The sequence below is a fragment of the Apteryx mantelli genome, chromosome 3 (assembly GCF_036417845.1).
Source record: "Apteryx mantelli isolate bAptMan1 chromosome 3, bAptMan1.hap1, whole genome shotgun sequence".
Classification (NCBI taxonomy): domain Eukaryota; kingdom Metazoa; phylum Chordata; class Aves; order Apterygiformes; family Apterygidae; genus Apteryx; species Apteryx mantelli.
In genome coordinates, this window is record NC_089980.1 from 70,494,976 (window position 1) to 70,517,383 (window position 22,408).

At 40.0% G+C, this 22,408-nt stretch overlaps 1 protein-coding gene across 2 annotated transcripts in view; it reads left to right on the top strand.

Annotated features, from left to right (window-relative positions):
• SNX9 (sorting nexin 9) overlaps positions 1-5,866 on the top strand; it is a 63,005-nt gene extending 57,139 nt beyond the window's left edge. For both annotated transcript variants that reach the window (XM_067293604.1, XM_067293605.1), the window contains 2 exons: positions 470-561; positions 3,820-5,866. In XM_067293604.1, coding sequence (XP_067149705.1) covers positions 470-561; positions 3,820-3,867 — 140 coding nt within the window. In that variant the 3' untranslated portion in view covers positions 3,868-5,866. The remainder of the gene's footprint in view (positions 1-469; positions 562-3,819) is intronic.
• The last annotated feature ends 16,542 nt before the right edge of the window (positions 5,867-22,408 follow it).

Genomic DNA, 22,408 nt, shown 5'->3' on the forward strand with positions numbered 1-22,408 from the left:
ACAGCCTCAGTCAAGAATGGGTGCACACTGCTGGATGTGCTGTCTTTTCAGCTGATTACTAACAGTTGTGGCTTGCAACTTAATACCTATACCCTTCCAAATCTGACTGCCTTGGCTAAATTTTTTTTGAAAAACTTGAGGAAAATGCTGTTACCTCAACAGGATAAAATCCTAGTGGTTTTCTTTTTTCAAATCTTTGTACACTTGAATACTATAACAAGATCCTGGCTTTATCCAAGAAGTGTCTGCATTTTGTCAGTGAGTAAAGGACACCCTACTGGTTTTACAGATGGTTCCATCATAACTTGAGTGCTGTGGACAAAATGGTTTGTGCAAGTGTGAAAATAGTAACTATACTGATAGGGCTGGTCACTGAGCTTGTTTACACAGTAACTAACCTGAACTGAGTGAAACTGTTCTGAATTATGAACACTTCTTAAAAATGTTTGCTTCCTGGGTCTGATTACAGCTGAGATGAATCACTTCCACAGCAACCGGATTTATGACTACAACAGTGTCATTCGCCTGTATCTGGAGCAGCAGGCACAGTTCTATGAAACGGTAAGCTGTAGTATTTCAGTGCCACTTTCTTGGCCCATGCTGCACTGCTACATTCATTGTGTATGAAAGGCTCACTGCACTTAGTCATCTTTTTGTATGGGCCTCTCCCTGAGAGCAGATATTTGAAGAGGAATTGTACATGTAAAAAAAAGAAAACAAAAAAAAAACCCTCCATGAGAACAAAGAATGAGTTGAAATAACATTTTCTTATAGATACTATTTTGTGCTATAACTCTGTGTCATATTAGACCTAAAAGGTTTTGAGAAACATTGTTGCTAATTGACAGCTTGATTTTTTTTTTTAATGCCACAACTAAATTTACAAAGAGCTTGTGTTAGCTTTATGCACACAAAATTAATCTATTTTCAGAGATGAGTTTGAACAGTATGTAATAAGACCTATAGCACTGAATACAATAGTAAGCCATTTGAGGGATGCTTCCATTCCATTGAATGGGAGGGCGAAAGGAGGCATCTGTGATTAAAGCCTGATGTATATGTCTAGGGAAGAAGTGGGTTTACAGTGGTTTAGGTAACTTATTCAACATGTTTATTCTGAGAACTTGACCTGCAACCTTAGTTTTCATCTAACATTGTTTTCTTATGTATGTCACCCCTTGTGCTTCTTGAAATGAAGCCTGAGAACAAATTCCTTAATGTGGTACCCTGGGAAAACACATGAGTTTGAGAGTGCTGGAACCTGGTTCTATCACTTAAAGGAGTGATAAGCAACTGGTTGCCCTTCACAGCAGTAAAAGGTGCCAGAGGGGCTTCAGAGGTATCTTTAGTGGATGAGAACTTCAGGTCACCTTGCTCATTTTCTCTCTCACCTGATGAGGTTAGGCACACATTTCCCTTACCTTCTTCAAATCTCTTGCCCAGTCTATTCCAGTTCTCTCCTCTCCCAGTTGTAACCTCACCAGTCTCCTTGGGTCAGTCCCCCACTTTCCTCCAGTACAGGGATCAGATCTGCATTCACATGTGAGGTGCTTGGGCACTGTAAGGCCTGAGGGAGAGCACAGGAACTGAGCTCAGCTCCGATGTGCTGTTCCAGGAGAGAGGATTTCATGAAAAATCTGGCATTGTTCCTTAGACCCCTACCTTATGGGTATCAAAGCATGTTTGATAACTGGATCTTTTGAGTAGTTAGTTTTTCCTTAGCCTTTAACTTAAGGCTTACAGCTCAACCAGGCTTGTGTGGATTTCCTTGGAATGATCAAAGGTGCCTCTCCAGTATTGCTGCTTTCCTCCAGCCAAATAAGAAGTCTCTGGTCCAAAGTGAAGAGGCTTTTGGTTACATGGGCAGAGCAATACATATATACATATATATATATATATATATATTTTTTTTTTCTCCCTGTCTCTTTCTTAAAAATAGCTGACAAGTTTCTAGGATAACATCAGCCTGTGTTCAGACATCCAGTATCGAAAACTACTGGCCAAATGGTTGCCCTTCCTGAAAGCTATGTATGACTGAAAAATGACTCTTATACTGCATAGTCCAGTGCTAGATAATCTAAAAGGCAGCGTGCTGTCCTTCCTGTGTACAGTACTTAATCCAACATATAACCTGAGAATTGAAAGCACAAAATGAACAAGGCAAAAAGTGCTGCACATGAAAATAAGCAGCTCTGGTGGAAACTATCAGAATTGTTACACTTTGTAAGCAACCTGGGGTTTGGGCTGTGAGTAGGAGAAATGGGTTTTTGCTTAGATGGGTGTGTGGTGGTTTGGGGTTTTCTGTTTCTTTTAGGGTTATTTTGGTTCCCCAGCCCCCAGGAGTGAGGGAGAAAAACTGGTTTTCTCTGGCCTGCTGGTAGCAGGCAAGATGATCTGGGACTGATGTTGCTTTCACAGCAGGCAGAACTGGCCAAGGCAAGTTGTAGGTATAGGGGTTGTTTTTGTTTTTGTTTTGTTTTTTTCCCCTCTGCCATAACCAGGTTTTACCAGACTTCTCTTTAGTTCTACCCAAAAAGACAATGGAGCATTAATGCAAGTCCACATTTTCTATCATATCTGCCTCCCACACCATCCTAGTGACTCTTAAGTTGTTTAACAGACATGGAGGAGTACATGCAACTTTCATAACCCTGTTCTCTTATTGGGCAAATCTTTCAAATCATGAATTCAGACCAAATGGAAAAAAATATAATGGTCTATTTTACAGGGTTATGTAATGCCAGTTATATTGCTAGAAAATCTTTCTTGCATGTTTTTCCTCCTTCCCTGTATATTCTACAAGAGTGGAGTAAAACATTCTTAATATAAATGAGAATGTGGCACCAAAAGGGACAGTGTATTTGATTGAGTTCTGAATTTGATTTTTATCTGCTTTAAAACATTCCAAAAGAAAATTCCTATTTGACCCAAAGACAGATCCCTGCCTGTGTGCCTATGTTGTACATGAAAATACACTAGAAAGGACACCTACTTCTGGTGTCTCAGCATGTAGAAAAGAACAAGCTACAGAAAATTCATACAGGCTCTCTGTGTAATAACAGTGCTCCTACTGGAAGGAGAGAAGCCTAGTGGAGACCCAGACTCCTGGATCAAGCAATCCCTTTACAGATTTTTTCTTTGTGCTCTTGTTCTTTTGCTCAGCTAGAATGGGTTATCTGAATACTGTTAGTGAAATGACACAGAGGGACATAATTTACACCTTGGATGAGATCTGGAGGAAAAAAAGGGCTGCTACTTCAATTGTCTTCATGCCTGGGTCTACCAGGGATTTTGGACTAGAATACCTGTAGTAAAACACATGGAATCAAAGCAGTCCTCACTGTGATGGTGGGTTGCAGCTTGAGGGACCCTAGTAGCATGAAGAACCACATCAGAGACTTTGGAACGCTTTTCAGTCATTACCAGTCAAAGTTATTAATCAGCAGATGTTTCTCCTGAACAGACAGTTGTCTTCCAAGACCAATGTCGTGCATTACTGCAGTCTAAACAATAGTTTTGGTGACAGTGCTGACAGCTGGTCCTTTTCAAAATCTGTTTGAATTTGTGAAGAAAGTACCAACAGGTCAGAGTTGAGGTGTACTGACTGTACAATACTCCCTGTGCTTAGGTACCGTGTTGTATCTGCTGTATTAATAGAGCAGCTGAATGTACAATGCTGTCAGCTTTGTATGCATCAGGGATGCAGAGGAAGCACTTTGCCATTTCTGGAAGATGAGGGAACATTGTTTTAATCTTTCAACCTGAAATCTTATTTCTGTATACTTTACATATTTAACATGTTCTGTTTCTTTGTTTCAGATTGCACAAAAGCTGAGGCAGGCACTCAGTCGCTTTCCCGTGATGTAGAGAATAAGGAATAGTCAACAATGAAGAACAACTCCGAAGTGCTTTTCTGATTTGGGGGGCAATGCCAATAAAAACTTGTTAGCCTTTGCCAGCCAAAAATGAACCAAAAAAATCAGTTGCAAAAAAAGAAAGAAATGATTTAAAATGTTTACTTTATCAGTCTAAATCTATCAGATATTTAGGTTCTTTTTGAATGCTCTCCCCTTTGTATCATTATTTAATAAAAGCAGCTAAATAATGCTGTCAGTTGTTGGGATCCAAATCATCAAATTAATGTGTTGCCATGGACTACATGTAGATTTGCATCTACCAGATGTTCTTCCAAATACTCTTAATCAACATCAGAATTACAAGTTTTTTAAAGTGGGAAAGCAAACACACTTGAAAAAGTGACTTTGTTTTAATTCTCATTATATCAAATTCAGCACTCTGCTGGCAATTCAGTAGCCAGGAGGAATTATATTCATGTATGTTTCTGGTACATATTCATGATAATCTCCTGAATGAACACTTTGTTTTAGAAGTTTTGCTTCCCATATGCAGCCATGGCATACTGTTTTCATTATGACTTCTGGTAAATACTCATTCACTTTTCCCTTTCTTCTTTTCTTCATAACTAAATCTTGTGTTCTTATGGCATAAAGCCTCAGAGCTTGTGTCAGGCTCTTTCTTCCTCGCTATGCACTGTGTAAAAGACAAAGTTCAAACAAGGAAAGAGCCATTCAGGAAGGAGTGAAAGACAAGTTTTCCATACCAGCATTTTGATTCCCCCTCAAATGTTATGCCATGAAGCACTAGTGCTCTTCAGTGCTGTACAGAGCCAGCCTCCTTTTTATGTCTTCAGGAGTTTTGAGTTTTTCAGCAAAGGGGACACTAAGTCACATCTAACCCGTACTGGTAAAAGTACTAAAATTCCTACAAAGCTCAGGTCTTCACATAGCTGTACGGTGTGTTGTTGGCTTGGGTTTACATTTTATTAGTTTCTAATGCAAACTAAAAGGTGACAAAGATGCTGAATAACATCATCAGTTATCACGCAAACTCTGTGCTTTATCACATTTTAATGAGTGGCCCATTGTCGTCTTCCTTATTAGTGTAATGCCATTTGGAGCCTGGGATTAAAAAGGAGAAAAAAAAAGCCTGTTCAAAATGGGTACCAACTACAGTAATTCACTTAATGCCATAAGCAAGCAGGAAAGCCAAAATGCTGTTTTTGCTAAAATATGCATAGAACATAAACATTTTAGAGAAAAAAAAAAAAAAAAAAGCATTTTACCCACAAGCCATTCTAAGTAACGGGTACAGTCTGCTGGTTGAATAGTTGCCTTATTCTATTTTGCATTGGTGTTATTTGTGTCCCAGAAGAAAAATCTGGGTCTGCCTGAACAGCCTGAAACCAAAACAAGACTAAACCTAAGTCCAGATGCTTTTCAGTGTCACGGATTTTGTTCACATTTTATAAGCATTGTCTTTTTCTTTCCTCCTCCCAATTTTAGTTGTTCTGCTTCCAAAATTCCATAGTGCAGTGTTGTTTGATACAGCCGTTTAAATATGTACAAACTGTAAAGAATGTGTATAAATGTTTTACACCAAATGTAAGATCTGCCTGCATGTAGAAGCAGCTTATATAATAAATTGTTACAATGTGTACAGTAAATTCTGAAATCAGTTTTTTCAAGCCAGCATTTTTTTTCAGCATTTTTATATGCACTTTTTGGTAAAGAAATGTCTTTGTAACAGATTCTTAATTTGGGGGAGGGAAGGGAGGTCTTTTTACCAATCTTTGAATAGCTCTGTATGCACTAAAGTTGAAGATTCTTTATCCTGAACAGACTGTATTGGAATCTGAGTGTAAGCTGTACATTTCCGGTGCAAGGAAGCTATGATCTTAGCAACTATGTCAGAGATGCAACACTTTTTTTGGCAAAAAGCAAAACTGTTTAAGGACTTCTAGGAAAATGAAGTTAAACTGATAATAAATATTTATGTCTATCTACAAGGCTATTTTTTTCTTTAAAATTATCACATTGCTTTTTAACAGGATGATGCAGTAGGAGGCAAATACTCACAGCTCTTCATCAGCTTACACACACTGGCCACATGAGGAATAAGAAAGCATCCATGCGTCTTCCATGAAGCAGGCATCAAAACTTAATGGTATAATAGAGCTAGTGACTGCAAAACAACAAAGGCTACGTGTATGTTATAAGCTCTCATTATTTAGGTCAGTCCATCTTGTGGCTGATGGATCCCTTCTGACTGCAAATAAGAAGTGGAGCACAGTACTACTGTGTATTCATGGTTTTGTGTTAGCACGGTGTTGACCCAGATTAGAAATTAGATTGTCCCGTTCTCCCCCCCGCCATTTTCCTCTCCAGTGAGACACATGAATATTGGCATAGTTAGGTTGGGCAATTTGGGAGCTATAGAAAATCTTTGTACTGAAGATGGCAGCCATAAAACAAGGATACCAAGTTTCAGTAGGACTTGAGCAGTTGCCCTCCTTTAATTTGTCATAACTTAATAATTAATCTCTGGAAATACTGAAAAGCCTTAAAACTGTTTCCTGGCTCATTATGCTTTTCATCAAAGGTGAGGTATATCTAAACAGTGACACTATCCCAAAGCTTTTTTAAAAGAAACCAAATGCCTTAGGTGTTGTTTTAAATTCTATATTTTGATATTCAGTTACTACTAAAATAGTAAATTCTTTTTTCAACTATCAAGATGTAGCTGTACAAAAGGAAGTATTACCTGTTTTTCTTGTCTGCAGGAACATATACTACATGGGATTAGTCTGCAGCAGCAGATTTTATTTTTGTTACAACATATGGTGGTGGTTTTTTGGAAGAGTATTGTTTAGTGCAATTAGATTATTTTTTGATGGCTTAATAGCCATCATATTTAGAATATATTCCCTTAAATTTCTTTAGAGATTTGCATGTAAGATACTGTCAAAACTGTTACTGAAATCCTACTGTATTGTGCCTGTATATCCCCTGCTATTAATTAGACTAATCTACCAGTCAGAGGAGGATATTTGACTGTTTACATAGATTCTTCTCAGTAAATTAGGGTTAGCTTTCTTTCACCATTTTATCTCATGGCTAATTGCACATCAGTTGTTTAACTATTTGTTTTAGCATCTTTGGGACGCTGAACTTAGATTGATAGCATCATTTCCTTGTTTTATGAAGATATATGATGCATTTGCCTGCTTTTAATCTTTCTGATTGGTTATTTTCTTTAAAATACTTTTTTTTCCCATTCTTTCAAATTCACACTAGTAGGCCTACCACATTTTTACTGAATTTCTTTCTGAAGTCCAGGTTCCTGTCATCTAGAGGGGTTTTTGCTTCTGTTTTTTTGGTTTGCATGTATTTGCTTCAAGATAAACTGGCTTTCTTTGAACCAGGTCCTGCCAATCTGAACCCAACTATCTTATGTTTACTGTATACTGTTCTTTCTTTGTTCTGGTCTGTGGCTGTGTCCTCTTAAAATACATTTCAGTAAGTCACAGACTTTTCCATCAGAGCTGAAGCAAGGAAGCAATATGTTGTGTATCATTTATTATTTTCTATTAGCAGCAGACTTTTGCTTCCCTTAGTTTTCCTCTTACACCTGCTGTCTTTACAGACTATTCACTTTTTAAAATTATGTGCTAATGAATTTATTTTTTCTTAGCAAACATTTATCAATCCAAGATTACCTTTAATTCATACTACCTTCTGTTGTAATTGAATCTCAGTAGACCCAAATCTAGAATTGTTACTCCCCAGTGGTTTCTTTTATCTTCTGAAATATGTCTATCTCACAGTAACTTATGGACTGTTATTCCCAAGAGATAGTTCTCCTAAACACGTATGACAGAGTAGAATTTACAAAACGCAGTAAGTTGCTAGCACCAGGAAGTTAAAACATCATTGGAATAGTGACAAAATGGTAGGTGTATAAAAATTACAGAAAATACAGAAAAATACTGGAGACTTTTTTTAAAGTATTGAAAGATTTGATTTCTTTTCACTTGTACATTAGTTATGACCTCAGTTGTTAGCCTGTTCCCAAAGACACTCGCCAAGAGTGAAGAATAGGGGAAAAGTGAGCAAAAAGTGCATTCGTGTATATGTATCACATATATAGATAGGAATGTGCAATGTTTGTGCTACCTAACAAATGCTGAGCCAGTTCAAATGGGCTAACAAGTCTGGACAGTGAGTACAGCAAAGAAAGGGGTCAAACTGAGAAAAGGGATCTGCCAAGTGAGCTGGTAACCAGGCAGGTTCTTTGACCATCTAACAGAATCGATAAAGGGGAAGGGAGGAGTGAGGTTTATAAAAGAGCATTTATCATCAGCTCAGAAGAGGTTTGGCCAGGAGACTAGAAGAGCATTGCCTGAAGAGCTTGAAAAGACAGAGAGAGTCTGCAAGTCTGAAAAGAAGTAAAGTTGTTCTTTGGAGTTTTTAATTCCTTTTCAGGGAGTCCTGAAAAGATCTGCCTTAAAGACAAGTCAGAAGCAGTGAAAGAAGGGTCACTATTGTTTTGTCTACCTGTATATTTTGTAATCTGTATACACTTTCAGCCATAATATGTCTCTCAGGAAAACTCACCGATTCCACCATGCTGGACTACCTAGAAAGGATGTGCTTAAGCTGCTAGGATCTGAAGGGTTGGCCCTGGTCCTGGAACTGTGGCACAGATGGACTGTATGATCCTATTTACTTGAAAGGTGACCAGCAGAAAGGCTGTGCCTGTAAATGTGGCACTGAACTCAGGGGAGGAAGAGCTCTGCGCATTATCTAAACCAAAAGGAGGTCAAGTGTATTGGGACCAAAACGCAGCCTCCTGGTGGATGTCTGACCAAGGGGAATGTTCCACCTTCTGATGTTTCAGTGTCTCATCGCATCTCTTCAGACTTCTTCCCGCTAAAGAACAATGTCTGCCTTCAACTAAGAAAGAATGGAGCAATATGAAAGCAAGCACCAGGTGAGCAGAATTCCTACACCTGTGGTTTCAGTAAGTTAACCTAGTCTGAATATATGTGATTTTTTTCCTATAGGCTTCCTTACAGGAAATGTTATTGCAGGGGGGAGGGGAGGGAGGAGGAAGGGGGGAGCAAATATTTCACCTTTTGCTGTCAAAGACCTGTACTAAGATATGTATTCTCTCTGTATCTGACTGATAGGGCAGTTGAGGGACAAATCAATTATCACATGCCAAGAAGGTAGGAGGGCTGAGAACAGAACCCAACTATTAATTTTGAGGAAGGAATTCGATGCTGAAGCTCACCTAAATTAAAAATTGTAACCCCACCCCCTCCCCTATCTCCCCTCTTCAACTGCTGCCTAACTCCAGAGCTCTGGATGGTTTGCAGTGGTAAAGTTCCCTGTACATGCAAGAATAACCTATTAAATTGCCTATCATAGTGCAACTCCTGTATCAACCTGCATTTATATGATGCCTCAATGGCTAATGAATTTGATGACCTAGTGGAAATCTGAAAATAGTCAGGCAGCAGACTGCAGTTTACAGAACAGGGCCTGTGAAGAGCACTTTCTGATACTTTCTGTGCCAAAGGAGAGGATAGAGAGACTGAAAACAGGACCTTTATAATTTGAGGGGCAAGCTTTTTATTTGTGACCAATTCTAGTAGAATGTCTGAAGAAAATCAGTTTGCTTTTTAAAACAGAAACAAAAGAAAGCCAAGGAAGAAACAGGATGATAAACATAACAGCGCTTCTAATGCAGAAGCTAAAATTTATCAGGCTTCTTTCAGATTTAGAATTATGTCAGAATAACTAGGTTAGGCTAGTAAGGTACTAGCTATTGTACTGTACAGTCTTCATATACAAGAGTGGTAGCAGATTCTAGGACTATAGCATGCAAACTATTGCTGTATCAAAAACAGCTCAACAAAGCATGAAACTGTTTGCAATATTTATAGTTCTAGATAGACAGAAGTTCATCTTCTAATCCTATTAAGTGAAAGGTTAATTAAAATGCTTCCCTTTATTATGTTTATTTTTCTGCCTTACATTTTTGAGGGAAGAATGTGTCCAGCTGAAGTGTTCAGGAATGCCTATATTTCCTTCCTATTCAGACTCCAAACAGTATTCTCTTGGTTAAAGTTCAGGGCTTCAGTGAAATTAGCAATCAGGAGGAAAAGATCTTTGCATAATTACAATGCATACTAATGCTTTCCACTGTTATGATTATATTACCCCAACGTATTATTCTATACCCACCTGCAAACTGGCAGATTATTATTTAAATAATGGCCAAAAATATACAAGTTGCTTTTAAAAATACTGTTCTCTTCCACAAACAGTAATTTAAATGATACTGCTAAACAATCTGACTTTTCTCCTGGAGCTTTATTCCTCAATAGGAATATTCCTCTCCTGACTTGCTAATGCACCATCCTTGTTCCCATAGTCAGCAAATAAATCAAGCTTCTAGCAGACTTAGTGCATTATGTATGATTCACCAAGTTAGACCATTGCCAAAAGGGAAGGCCCCTCAAAGGTGAAGGCCAAACAGAGATGAGGGACAATTTTCTGATTGGTGTCTAGTTCCCGTAGAATACTTTTCAGCTCAGTAAAGATTTTGTTTAAAAATTCAGCAGCTGGAAGAGAAGTGAGAAGTTAAACATAACAGCTGTTACAATATAGTAGCAAAATATAAAACAGGCTGCTATTAGAATGGAGTTGCTGAGATGTACACTGTGCCCCAGAAGGTTCCCTTCAGGTTCTCCTTGCCAGGACTGAACTGCTCAGGATTCATTATGCTTGCAAAGAAAGGTGAGAAGTTAAGGAAACTCTTCATTTGTCTTCCCTGTTTAAATAGCAACACTTTCCTAGTTGGATTCAAATTGCAAACTTAAGCAAAGGCTTCCCTCCCTACCTCCCCAAGAAAAAACTTTGGGAAGGAGGTAAGAATAAAAAACTTTTTCCTTAGTATAAGCATGTTTATGCTTTTTTAGCAATAGATAAACTTTACTGGAGTAGGGACTAGTGCCAGTCTAGTAAACACAGTCTTAACTCTTGGCAGAAAGAGAAAAACAAAACAAAACTAATGTAAATGTTTATGCAAGTCTTCCAAAATTTAAACCAAATTCACAATCAGTTACAGGAGTTTGCTATTTAAAGGCTGCTATACTGGAAAATAAGTTATCAGGGTGGATGAAGGAGTTGGAGGTCTGATTCAAATGTGGTATAAATCAGCCTGAGAGAAGGACAACTCACAGGGACTGCAGTCGTTTAAGGAGGGGATTTAGGATCTGCTCCTAGAACAAGAGAAGAATTCAGAAAAGCTCTGTTTGTAGGTGCTGTCTGGCACAGCTCCTCTCTGAGCGAGATGCTATGTTTATACTGTAATTATTTAAGAGTTGCTATCTCTAATAAAAGTTGCTAATGGCTTTTAGTCACTTTTAAATAGTAAAATAAAACAGTCCTTCCTGAAGGAGTTGTGTGTTGTGGAGAAAACAAAACAACAAAAAAACCTCAGTGTTGTAGTGCAAGAAAAAAGGCATGTTGTTGCAAGAGTAATGCAGCCCCAAGTATACCTGGTGTACAAGTTAAGCAGATAGTTGTTCCCACCCACCTCCATGAGGAGCACTAACCCCCAGCGAGTCCTGGGGAAAACAGCTGGCTCCACTGCGAGGCACAGCTCTAGCAAAGGAGAAAAGGCACAATGAAGCAATGAAGGGACACTCCTTTTTCTTGCATTGTCTGTAAGTTGCCCTTATCCGTTGTCGTAAAGTGTTATCAATTTTTCACTGCAAGGGCTTTGTTAGCAGCTCTCAAAACAGGATTTTAACCTGAGGAAAATGGAAATGACTATATTGCTCTCATATATGTATGTATGTATGTATGTATGTATGGCTTTCCAAGGTGCTTATCTCTCACGAGACTCTTAGGAGAGTATTGCTGTGTGTTTTAAGAGGCAGTGTCTTCCCTCTGATGCCTCATTTGTCCTTTCTCCCACCTTGTTTCTTTCCAGACATTTACTCTATTAGCTAGTCATTGCTTCCCACTTTGTTTCACTTGACTCAGCTTCCGGCTCTCAGAGGGTTTGCCTCTTCCTGCTCCCTGTTGACTTTTGTCTCTGACCTGTAGAAATATTTCCAGTACTGTTTGAACCCTGTTTTGCCTTTGCCTTATGCAGAGCTGAGCACTGATTAAAGGGCATGATTTCTACCACCTTATGTGGAACCTCTTCTACTGCTGTGGGGCACAGCAACTCAGTGCAGGAAAGGCTCTTGCAGGCTATTGGAGCACTAGTCCTCCAGCACTACAAGAAGTCTTTGGATAGCACAAACAAAAATACTGGATGCTAAAATTCTGCCTCTCTTGGGGCTACTAAGTTCACTGCATTATGATTTGGTGGACTCAGCCCTGGGCAATCTGAACTGAAGCTGAGTATGCGCTCTGTATTCACAAGGAACATCTAAATATGCCTCTCCTCCTTTTTCAGCATGCTTGCTCTCTCTCTTCTCTGTACCAATCTCTGTCCCACTTCAGTTAGTTAGAACCAGGAGAAGAATGAGAACTGCTAAAAGAAAGGAAGCTTTGCATCAGCAGGTGACGCTGGAAGCTGAACAGTCACCAGAATTGATTGATGTACTTATGTCCTCAAATGTGCAGCTGGGGCCTTAACCTTGGAATCTGATTAAAATAAAGAAAATCTTGGTGTTTTAATTCACTGAACATAGTGATGCCAGTCTTGACAGACCAGGCAGGAGCCAGATGCACATTTGCTCTTGCTCCTTCATCAAAGAAACCCTGTAATATAAGTAGAATAAAGCTTTGTGTTTGTTTTTTTTTTTTTTTTTGGGGGGGGGGAGGAGGAAATGTTTAGACTGTAAAGACTTTGGACCTGGGACTTCTTCATTTCATCTTTGTATAGCACCTCTCAGCATGGGGGCCTGGGCCAAGGCTCAGCATGATAATGCTATGAATGATTAATAACATGCCCATACATTATAATCACTTCCCCAACATTGGGAGGCCTGGGATACTCCAGCCAGTAGAAAAACCTGTATTGGAGGGTTGCTGGGGAGCTTGTGGAGACACATGCAGCTGCACAGTTAGCACAGCAAAGCTGGGGGGAGGTCCCTGGGCTGTGAGTCTCACCGCTCTGGAGCAGGAGAGCAATAATTAGCCAGTCTGGCTATGCACATATGTGAGGTACACAGGCTGGTATTAAACCTTTCTGCAGCATGGGTAAACACAAGAGACACGCACAGTCACTGTCTGCTATTCTCTCCCTGCCCCCCCTCCCCTTCCTCAGGATGCAGTGACACCTTAGCTGGCCCTGTACGGAGCAAGCTAAGACTTTCCAGTTTATTCGTTCTGCTCCATGCCTTGCAAAAGTGGCTGTATTGCTGCTATGCATCTGTTGGCCTTGTGGACAGAAAGAGTGAGAATGTGTGGGTGTGTGTGCGTGCAGTGCTGTTTCTGGCACAGTTAGTAAACAGCCCTGGAAATCTGCCCCAGGATAACTGAGTGTTTTCTCCTGTGCAACTCCAGCCATCACTAGGTGGAACCCAATAGCCAGCACTAGGCAAGGGGTCAAGACCAGATGATGATGAAAAAATATATATATCTTAATTAACTCCATTGAACATGCATAGATCTGCCTCTTTAAGTTGCTTAAGAGTAGTCCCTTAGGTTGCTTAAGGGTAGTCATTTTATAATAGCTTATCTGTACTATGTTGTATCCTGGCCTACCCAGGACTACTACTTTTATCAGGGTATGCCTTCTGAGAGAAGATTTCTAGGACTGAACGAAGCTTAGCTGTTCTCGCTTTTTGGAGGCAATTTAAGGCTCATAGAGCATCCCTGCTTTTATTCAGGCAAGCTATGAAATTTGTGAATCAGGGTTTCCATGTGGAAATGATCTGCACCAGTACTGGCCCTTCCATGTAGTTTGCAATAAATCTCCAGGACAGCTGAAGTTTACCTCAAATTTCTGGACGGACTGAAGAGAGACTTCAGCTGAACTCCTACTGAAATATGCAGAGAATCCTATCCAAGATAGCTACTCTGTAAAAAGAGCACAGGAAAGCTGCCATTGAATCAAAAATTTTTATTATTTTTTTTTATTATTATTAAAGACACATGAAGCGATTGCAGGAATGACCAAGTACTCTCCTACTGTATCAGAATCACTAAGAACAGAAACCAATGATCAGCAGAGCCACTGAAAAAGCAGTAGTGAATGAAGCACGGATATGGGAAGGGTAGGGACACAGAAGAGGAAGGGCGATGGCAGGGTAAGGAACAGAAAATGAAATTGGTGCCTAGGGTAGCAAGGAAGGTAATCTGAAGAGCTAATGAAGTACAGATCATGAAAACAGCAGCAAACAGCCACTGCATGAGGTGAACGATGATGGACTGGCTGCCTGACAAAAGCAGGGCTGTTAGTTTTGGCTTGTGATTGAAAGTAATAGTCAAACAGAGGGGAAAATGAGAACACTGGTGTGGCACTCCAGCCTCCCCTGCCCCCTCCAATGTAAACACATGACACTGTAATTCTCACACCCTAGGAGCTGGTTCCCCACCAAATCCCCGTTTTGCAGAGTTTATCCAGACATATTCACATGTAGTCTCCCCCCACCCCTGCTTTACCAATACTGAGATTAATGCAACCTGCCCACACTTTGTGCCCACCCCTGCCCAAACACACCAGCCTGCCCAGGTCACTGGTACTACTGGGATATCAGTAAGCCCCAAATGGTGGCTGGGACCAAAAGTGAGACAGCATCCTAGGAACAGAGTGTAGACTAGAAAAGATGGCAATGCAAAATCTTATTTTAGTGGAGGAGAATGACACACGTAAACAGGTCAAACTGTCAAGAATCAAATATTGACTAGCAAGAATGAAAGCCTATCTATGTTTACTTGTACATACACATAGTCCATGGATTTCATTGGCGCATTAGGTATAATTTAAAAAGTCAAAACAGTTGTCCAAATAACATTGACCCATGGTACTTCCTCAGTTCTCTTTTCTGGCCTGTTCCCCTCCTTCACACTCTGTGCTATTTAGTCAGCTGCCTTTTTACAGCAGAACTGACAGAGATAACACCTCTTTCCATAGTGTTATCTTGTCTTCCTTTCCCTTCAAGAAAATCGTATGTCATTTACTTTGCATTCACCATATAGATTCAAAGAAATTATGGGGCAGTGGAATAGCTTGACCGCCCCCCCTCCATTTTGCTTTATGTTACTGCTTTAGCTTTTCTTTCTCTTACATAGGCTAATCCTTTTCCAATTTACGGCTGGCGTGGTATTGAGGAACACCATTAAGTATTCTGACTTAAACTAGCTCATATTCATTGTTCCTTCAAACTATTTGGTTAAAGTCTGCTTGTCATAAAGCTGCTGAGAGGGAAAGGAATACCTGATATTTATTGCCCTATGCCATTTTTACAAGCTTTTTCAAATTTACAGAAAACATAGTTAATAAAAGAAAAACTTCCATCTTTCTGGTAAAACTAATATGTTCTCCTTCCTTCATGTGAATGTGTTATTCCACTACCCCTTGCTCCCCTTGCTTTTTGGTCTGAAACCCCTCCTACATCTGAAAATTCATGGACAGGGCTTTCTAAAACATCAGGAGATTTAAATACTGCACAGGATCTCTTTATAATATGGAATGAGAGAAACGGGCCTGACTTGAATTTAAAAGCACCATATATGTTTTACGGGAAACAGGTAAAATGGAAAAAATGTTGACATGATTCTAGAAGAGAGAAGCTGTGTGTGCAAGAGTTTGGGTTGCTTTGAGATGGTGACTGAATACGTGGCATTTTCCTATGTGGGTTATTATCTGGCATACAACCAGTGGCCTATTACTAAAGGCACTAGCTAGAAAATCCACACCTTAAGGAAGATGCAGCAAATAAATCCTGAACCTCAGAAATGTTTCCCATGGAACCTGCATATGAGAACTGCAGTTTTCAGTTATATTCAAGATTTGGGAGAAATACTAGCTCACTAGTCACAGAAATATAAGGCTCCTTTTCTCAGTAGTTGTGGTACTGGTTGCTAGATAGCTGTCGTGTTCCACCATGCTGCTGACACAGATCAGTGCTGTCACACACTGTGTTTAAAGTGGTTTTAAAGAGCTGTGACATCTTTCTGAAGAGCAGTACTGAAAAAGTAAAAGGTTGGTAATGTATTAATTTATCCAAGATCAAATAAGAGTCAAAGAATAGCGACTGAGACTTTTTACCCTTGTATTCTCCAAAGTTACCTTTTCTTGGAAAGCATTGATCTCATTTGCTCTTTAGGATGAATTCATGTTTCCAGGTAAGCACTTAGTTTCTAAAAATCTATTTATGCCATGATTTGATTTTTAAAAGTGATATTGTCCAGACAGACCACTCTTTTTTTCCCTCTTTTTTTGTTCAAATACCTGAACAAATCAGAATTTTTTACAGACTGGTTGTGTCCTCTGTTCACAAAAAAATCCTTAGTTTTGCTTCAGCTTTGTGCTATATGCGCAAGAAGAGAGAGTTGGAAAGAGAGAATATTTAAGAAATATCAGTCTCCATTACTTTTACATATTCATTTCTGCAAACACAAGGAGCTTGTGCTCAGCTAACTAAGAAAAGCCTATTAGAAAATACTACAACTCTAAACAGCCAACACTGAAAACAGAGCATGTTAACGGAGTTCATTATCCTCATGGGTGTTCAAACAACTTCTACTAATGCTTACACACTGAAATTCCATAGGAGATACTCTCCCCTGAATGTCTGATCACACTGAGGGCAAACTCTAGTTCAATGAGCTTTAAATAAATTAACACTAATTAGACTTATGTACTGGGCACAGCAACTCAATTCTTCCTGACCTCTCCTCCCACCTCTCTCAATTTTACGTGCCTCATTGTAGGACTCATCTGTTCCATATGCTCCTCTTTTCTGATGTGGAGTCTGTATTATTCAATGGGACAAAAGAACCAAAGAGTCTTGTGTTAACAGAATTCATTACAAATGAATCATATTAAGAGGGATCAGAAGCAAATATTTTCTCAAGAAATAAAATGTACTTCACCTTGAAAATTATCCAAATATATAGGAAACCCTGCTGTGACTTGATCCTCTGCATTTTCTCCTCAACTTTCCAAATTTTTTATGACTCAATCTAAAAGATACAAGGCCATTTCCTATTCTTTTTAATTATTTACATTTTAGGTACATCCTCTGTATCATAATTTGCTTCCTGCTGTATTCTTGCAATTTCCACCCTCACTTTCTTCTCTTTCTGTCTGGCTAACTAAAACATCTCAACCTAAAATGAAACTCATGGATTCCGAACAACCACGTTTATCTCTCTTCTTACAGGTATGGAGAGTCAATAGAATAGTTCAATTTTTATTTAAGAATGAAATTAGGATTGACTTTGGTGTATTGGGCCAATGGTTTGACTCTTCCAGTACCCTATCTAGGACAGCGGCAGTACCATACACTAGAGAAATGCCACAGTAGGCAATCTGGGATTGCCTCTATCTAGAGTTTTCTTCATAGTTGATTTATAGACAGGAGGACGGCCTCTTCCACCTCAGCAAAACCATATAGCTGGATACGGGGCAATGATGAAATTCTGCTTTCACGGTTGATGTTTAATCAGCTGCGTGCACAGTGTGCCACAGTGTGACAGGTGTACCCAGTCTGTCAGAAGATAAGAAAAGGCAAAGACTCACTGAATAAAGGTACCAACTTGCATGCTGTGTCTTTGCCTGTGTGGATATTAACATGTTCACTTTAAATCTGAAGTTTTCATTTTACAAAGCATTTTGGTTTTCCTATAAGGAGTTCCAGAAAACTAGGCAAGAAAGAGTGGAAAATTTTGTGTCTTCCTAGTGCTTTGAACATGAGAGAGGCATACCTACAACTAATCATAAGCATGTCAGTCTGGAAGTAAGAATAAAAATTGTATCTGGTTGTCTGGTCACTATTACTGCCTAAATAAATGCTGTCTGACTAATGCTACTCATCTGCACATAGTTTTGGGATGAAGAAAGTTAAGCTTTAAAACAGCTGCTGTTACTGAAAATAGTCTCTTAATAAGAAAAGGCTAGTACCTGTGAGTGGAGTCAATCTGCCTCTCTAGAGAGATCACTTTCGATTACCATGCACACAGTTAAAATATACGTGGAAGAGGCGAGAAATTCCACTGGCCTCCCAACAACACTTGAAACACAATTTTTCATTAGCAGCATTTATAAAACAGTTAGCACTCCCCCATAGCATCTCTCAGCCACTTCTGTTGCAATTTGAGCTTGAATTTACAGACCAATCTTCTGCCAATCTGCAGCTAGAGCCTGCAGCCAGATAGGCCCTTATTCAGTCTACATCTGGAGCCAGTTGGCTTCCAGTCCAGCCCCCTTTAGCAGCTGAACCTGCACTGTTTATTCACTTGAGAAGTCTCACCCCAGTAAGGAGCTGTGAGATTGAGTCTACTATTTAAAGTTAGGGATATGTTTTAGTGTCTTGCTGAACTGGGATCTCAGTCTGTTTTATTAACCCACCCCTCTCCCTTGCATACTAATTTATCACTTGTGCTTCTTATTCTTTTCAGAGTAACTTTAAAGGAAATGTCACTGACTTTTTGTTGAGAAACAGTGACCTAGCTCCAAGTATATCAGACTGTCTCTGTAACAAAATAACACTTTTTTTGCACACAAAGTTCTTTGCACAGTCAAGACAAGTGTAACCAACTAGAATAGAAACCGCTTCTCTCAATTTCACTGAGTATATAAGAGGTGGCATTAAAAACTCACAGCTACTTTCAGAGCAACACTTTTAGCATTTTAGCCTACAAATGTTGCAAATGCTTCTCTGTGGCAAATTCAGCTTTAAATACAAGTTATTCTAATATTAACTAGAAAATGTGAAAACAATAAAAGGTTTTGCATATTAACAGCAGTTACTAATTCTTTTGAATGTCATGTGCAGGAAAAGCTGCACTCAGGCATTTCCCCCATTTCTTCCTTACTTACTGAAATCAAAAGTTTCTGGGAAAAGGCAGAAAAACAAAATGTTTTCAATGACTTTGTGGGCACACACATTTCCTGAGGAATTTGTGACCACTGAGGCTATGTGCAAGTGGCCATAAATCTCCAGGCAGTGCCCTTGCAAGTAATCTTTGATATTTAGATTCAGAGTTTTTTTAAATTACCATTGCTTCTAGTTGCATAATGCTGGATGCACACAAATACACACTAGAAACAAACAGACTAAAAATATCACAAAAGCATTTTTTGTGTCCCAGTGTTTGCAAAGACTATTCAATAGCACATCAAAAGTCAAGTAATGCTGCAGAGACACTCACCCATTCTACTCCCCAAAGCCCAGGATATGGGGTGCACATAGCTCTGTCAGGCAGGTAGCACTCTAAGCCCAAGGCATCCTGCTCTCCCCAGCTCTGCTAACTCTCTTTTGCAGCACCCCTACTGTTCCTCTTCTGCACCTTTCTAATGCACCTCTGAATTGATGCACAGTGCCACCTGCTACAGTCAGCATGCAGGACTCTTTTTGAGTAAGGCAGTTATCCAGATGCTGTAAACACCCACTACCAGAGACCTGGGAGTGGGAGTCATTATAAAGCACAGCATGTTTCAGAGGTAAACAGAGGGGTCAGGAAGGGAAGGGGTTGGAGATGTGAACCAAAGTGATTAATGACTCAGAACAAAGAAGCACTCTAAAATTACAACTTCCCATAGGCAACTTTGCTTTTGCAGGTAAAATAACAGCTGAATTTTCTTTTGCTATCTACTGCTATCTACTGTTCTATTGCTATCAGTAGATAGCAAAAGAACTGTGCTTAAAAATATAGTATAAAGTATAAATGCAGTGTGGACATTATCTTCAACACAATTTATAGCACAGGTAAGTTAACAGGTACCAAAGTTTACTCATTAGTTGAATGTTACTTCTTACCATGGAGGCTGGCCCTCTAACAGATCAGTGCTGCAGTTTTGTTTGAACTGCATTTCACATAGTTCTGTGGTCAGCAAACATTGAGGATTCTTCCCTTTCTGCTGGGCAGGGTAGAAAGATTTCCCTCCCCCTCTTCTGAAGACTGGGTTTGGAAAAGCAGTTGCAAGGAGAGAAGGAAAGGGAAGGAGCACTGTTGCTGACAGAGATATTCAATCCTCCAGAATACTCCCACTACTCCCTGCATGCAGAACAGTAGAGAAGGTCCACTGACCAGTTGCTTCTCTCAGCTGGAGGCAGCAGGGACATCAGAAGATTGCCTCCCCCTAGTTAGCTGTGGGAACACTCAGAAGGTGATGCAAAATATATGTGGCTGCTCAGAGGTAGAAAAAGTGATAAAGAACCAAAGACAGGAGTGTTAGGAAGAGCAAAGAAGCTAATGTGAGGCAACTATTGAAAAAGAATGGTAAAGTCCACTAAGAACGGAGGATGAAATGAACACTAAGGAGTAAAGAGGGTATGTGGCCTGGGTGAAAACAGATGTCATGGAGAAGGGAATGCTTTTACCTGGGGGACTTCTCAAATGACTATGGGAAGCAATCAGTTTCTATAGCAGTCATATATAAATGCTCCACAGCAAAAGACAGCTCAACTGCAGATGTCACCTAAAAGATGAGCTTCCAGTCTCAACATTCTCCATTAAAAATGGATTTTCATGCATTGACTTACAGTGGGTTTGGTTAGATGAAGAGATCTTGGCTGCAATAAGGCAAAGAAGACTTTTGCATACCCCACTAACATACCAAGCAAGGTTTCTATCTGAGCCCTCACTTTGGAAATGTTTTTGTTCAAAGGAGGATTGTAAATTGTCTGGCTTTTTCACCACTCTTTCAGCCATTTTCTGATTGTTGCTTTCTCACTCTTACATGTTTCTAAGGTAGCTGACCCGTGACACAAAGCCTAATTAACTGACTTACTGCTTTTTCAGTAATCATGACATTGCGCCTTTAAAAATGCATCTCTCCAGTATGAGAATGTATTAATGGGGGAATGCTTTGGAACTGGAACTCCCTGAAAAGGTTCATGTCCAACCATAACAGGTAAAAAGGGACTCACTAAAAGAGTCACCTGTGCCTCACCTGTGGAAGCAGTCCTTTGTCATACACACTACTAAAGGTTTGAAGCTTTCTACTTTCATCTGAGTTTCCCTCTTACATCTTTGTCTCCTCAAATGGATTTGAGGTGCTGAAAAAAAATTATCCTAGGTGCACCAGTGCTTTCTCTAGTATTTTGTTCAACAGTTCTGAAACTGAACTTTTATCAATAATCCTAACAGCTGCGTTCTTGTAATTTGCTGTGAAAAGCACTAATGATGAAAACTACTAATGACAGGTACAAATGAATTACAAGTACAGGCAATAAAGTGACAGCGTTCAGCATCCTCCAAGTGACAGTTCACTCTCGTGATGTATTAGTGAAGTTTAAGGAGGACTCTAAAGCAACATTCTCTAAAACCCCTGAACTTTGAGCTATGTGCTTATTTTTTCATTGTGGTCACTTTTCTGGATCATTTCTTTTAAGCTGCCCATCACTGTTTACCTCACCTTACAAACTGCATTGAAGATAAGGATCCAGAAAAAAAAACGCCCTTTGTAATCACCAACTCCACTTTCCCTGCCAGATCTTTTCAGAATGCGATCTGTTTTAAAAAGGCACCATAAACATATTATAAAATTAATCGTCTTTTTAATTAGTCTTACGAGCTATAAAATAACTAAAAAGGAGGTGCAGGAGATGGGGAAAAGGTGTTTGCTTTTCAGTTTGTTTGCAACAAGTCCAATGGGGGCAGAAACTGTTAAATTCCACCTGGCAGAGCACAGCCTTGCCTGATGTACTCAACATTAACCCAAGGCAATAACAACAGATGGTGTTTCAGGTATTTGAATTTTGCAGTTTTCTCTACGTGCAAACGTAAAGTAGTGTTCCTTCATATTAATAAAATTAGAATCACGTTTACTTTACCTACGTATAAACAGCGCCAGTCTTTCTGCTAGGAATCACAGCAAGTTTTCTCTCATCTGAGTATATTTGTGTACCTGGAACCTACCTTGTTCATTTATTCCCTATGGCTGAACTCTGGAAGAACCTAACACTTCACCCTGTACAGCCTTCACAGCAGATTATGATGGGAATTCTGCAATGTTAGAGAAAGAAGAGCATTTTCATGTGTACTAGAATGCCCATTTAACTCAAAATACTTTATACGCGACAGGCGGGAGCAAGTTTTCTAGGCATGTTCGAAACGCCTCGTGAACTCGGAGAAAAACTACGTTGCGCAAGGAACCGCACTATCTAATTTTGTACATGTGAGTCACCGCAGCCCCCTGGCAGGGCAGGCCCGGGCGGCGCGGGGAGCCCGCGAGCAGCGCGAAGGGCTACGGAAAGCTCCCGTTGCGGGGCGGCCGTTGCGGGGCGGCCGCGGCCCCTCCTTCTGCCAGGGCAGGGCGGGCGCGCGGGCGGCGGCGCCCGGCGGCTCGTACCTGCGCCGGAGGAGGAGGAGGCGCCGCCGCCGGCGAGCCAGAGGAACAAAGT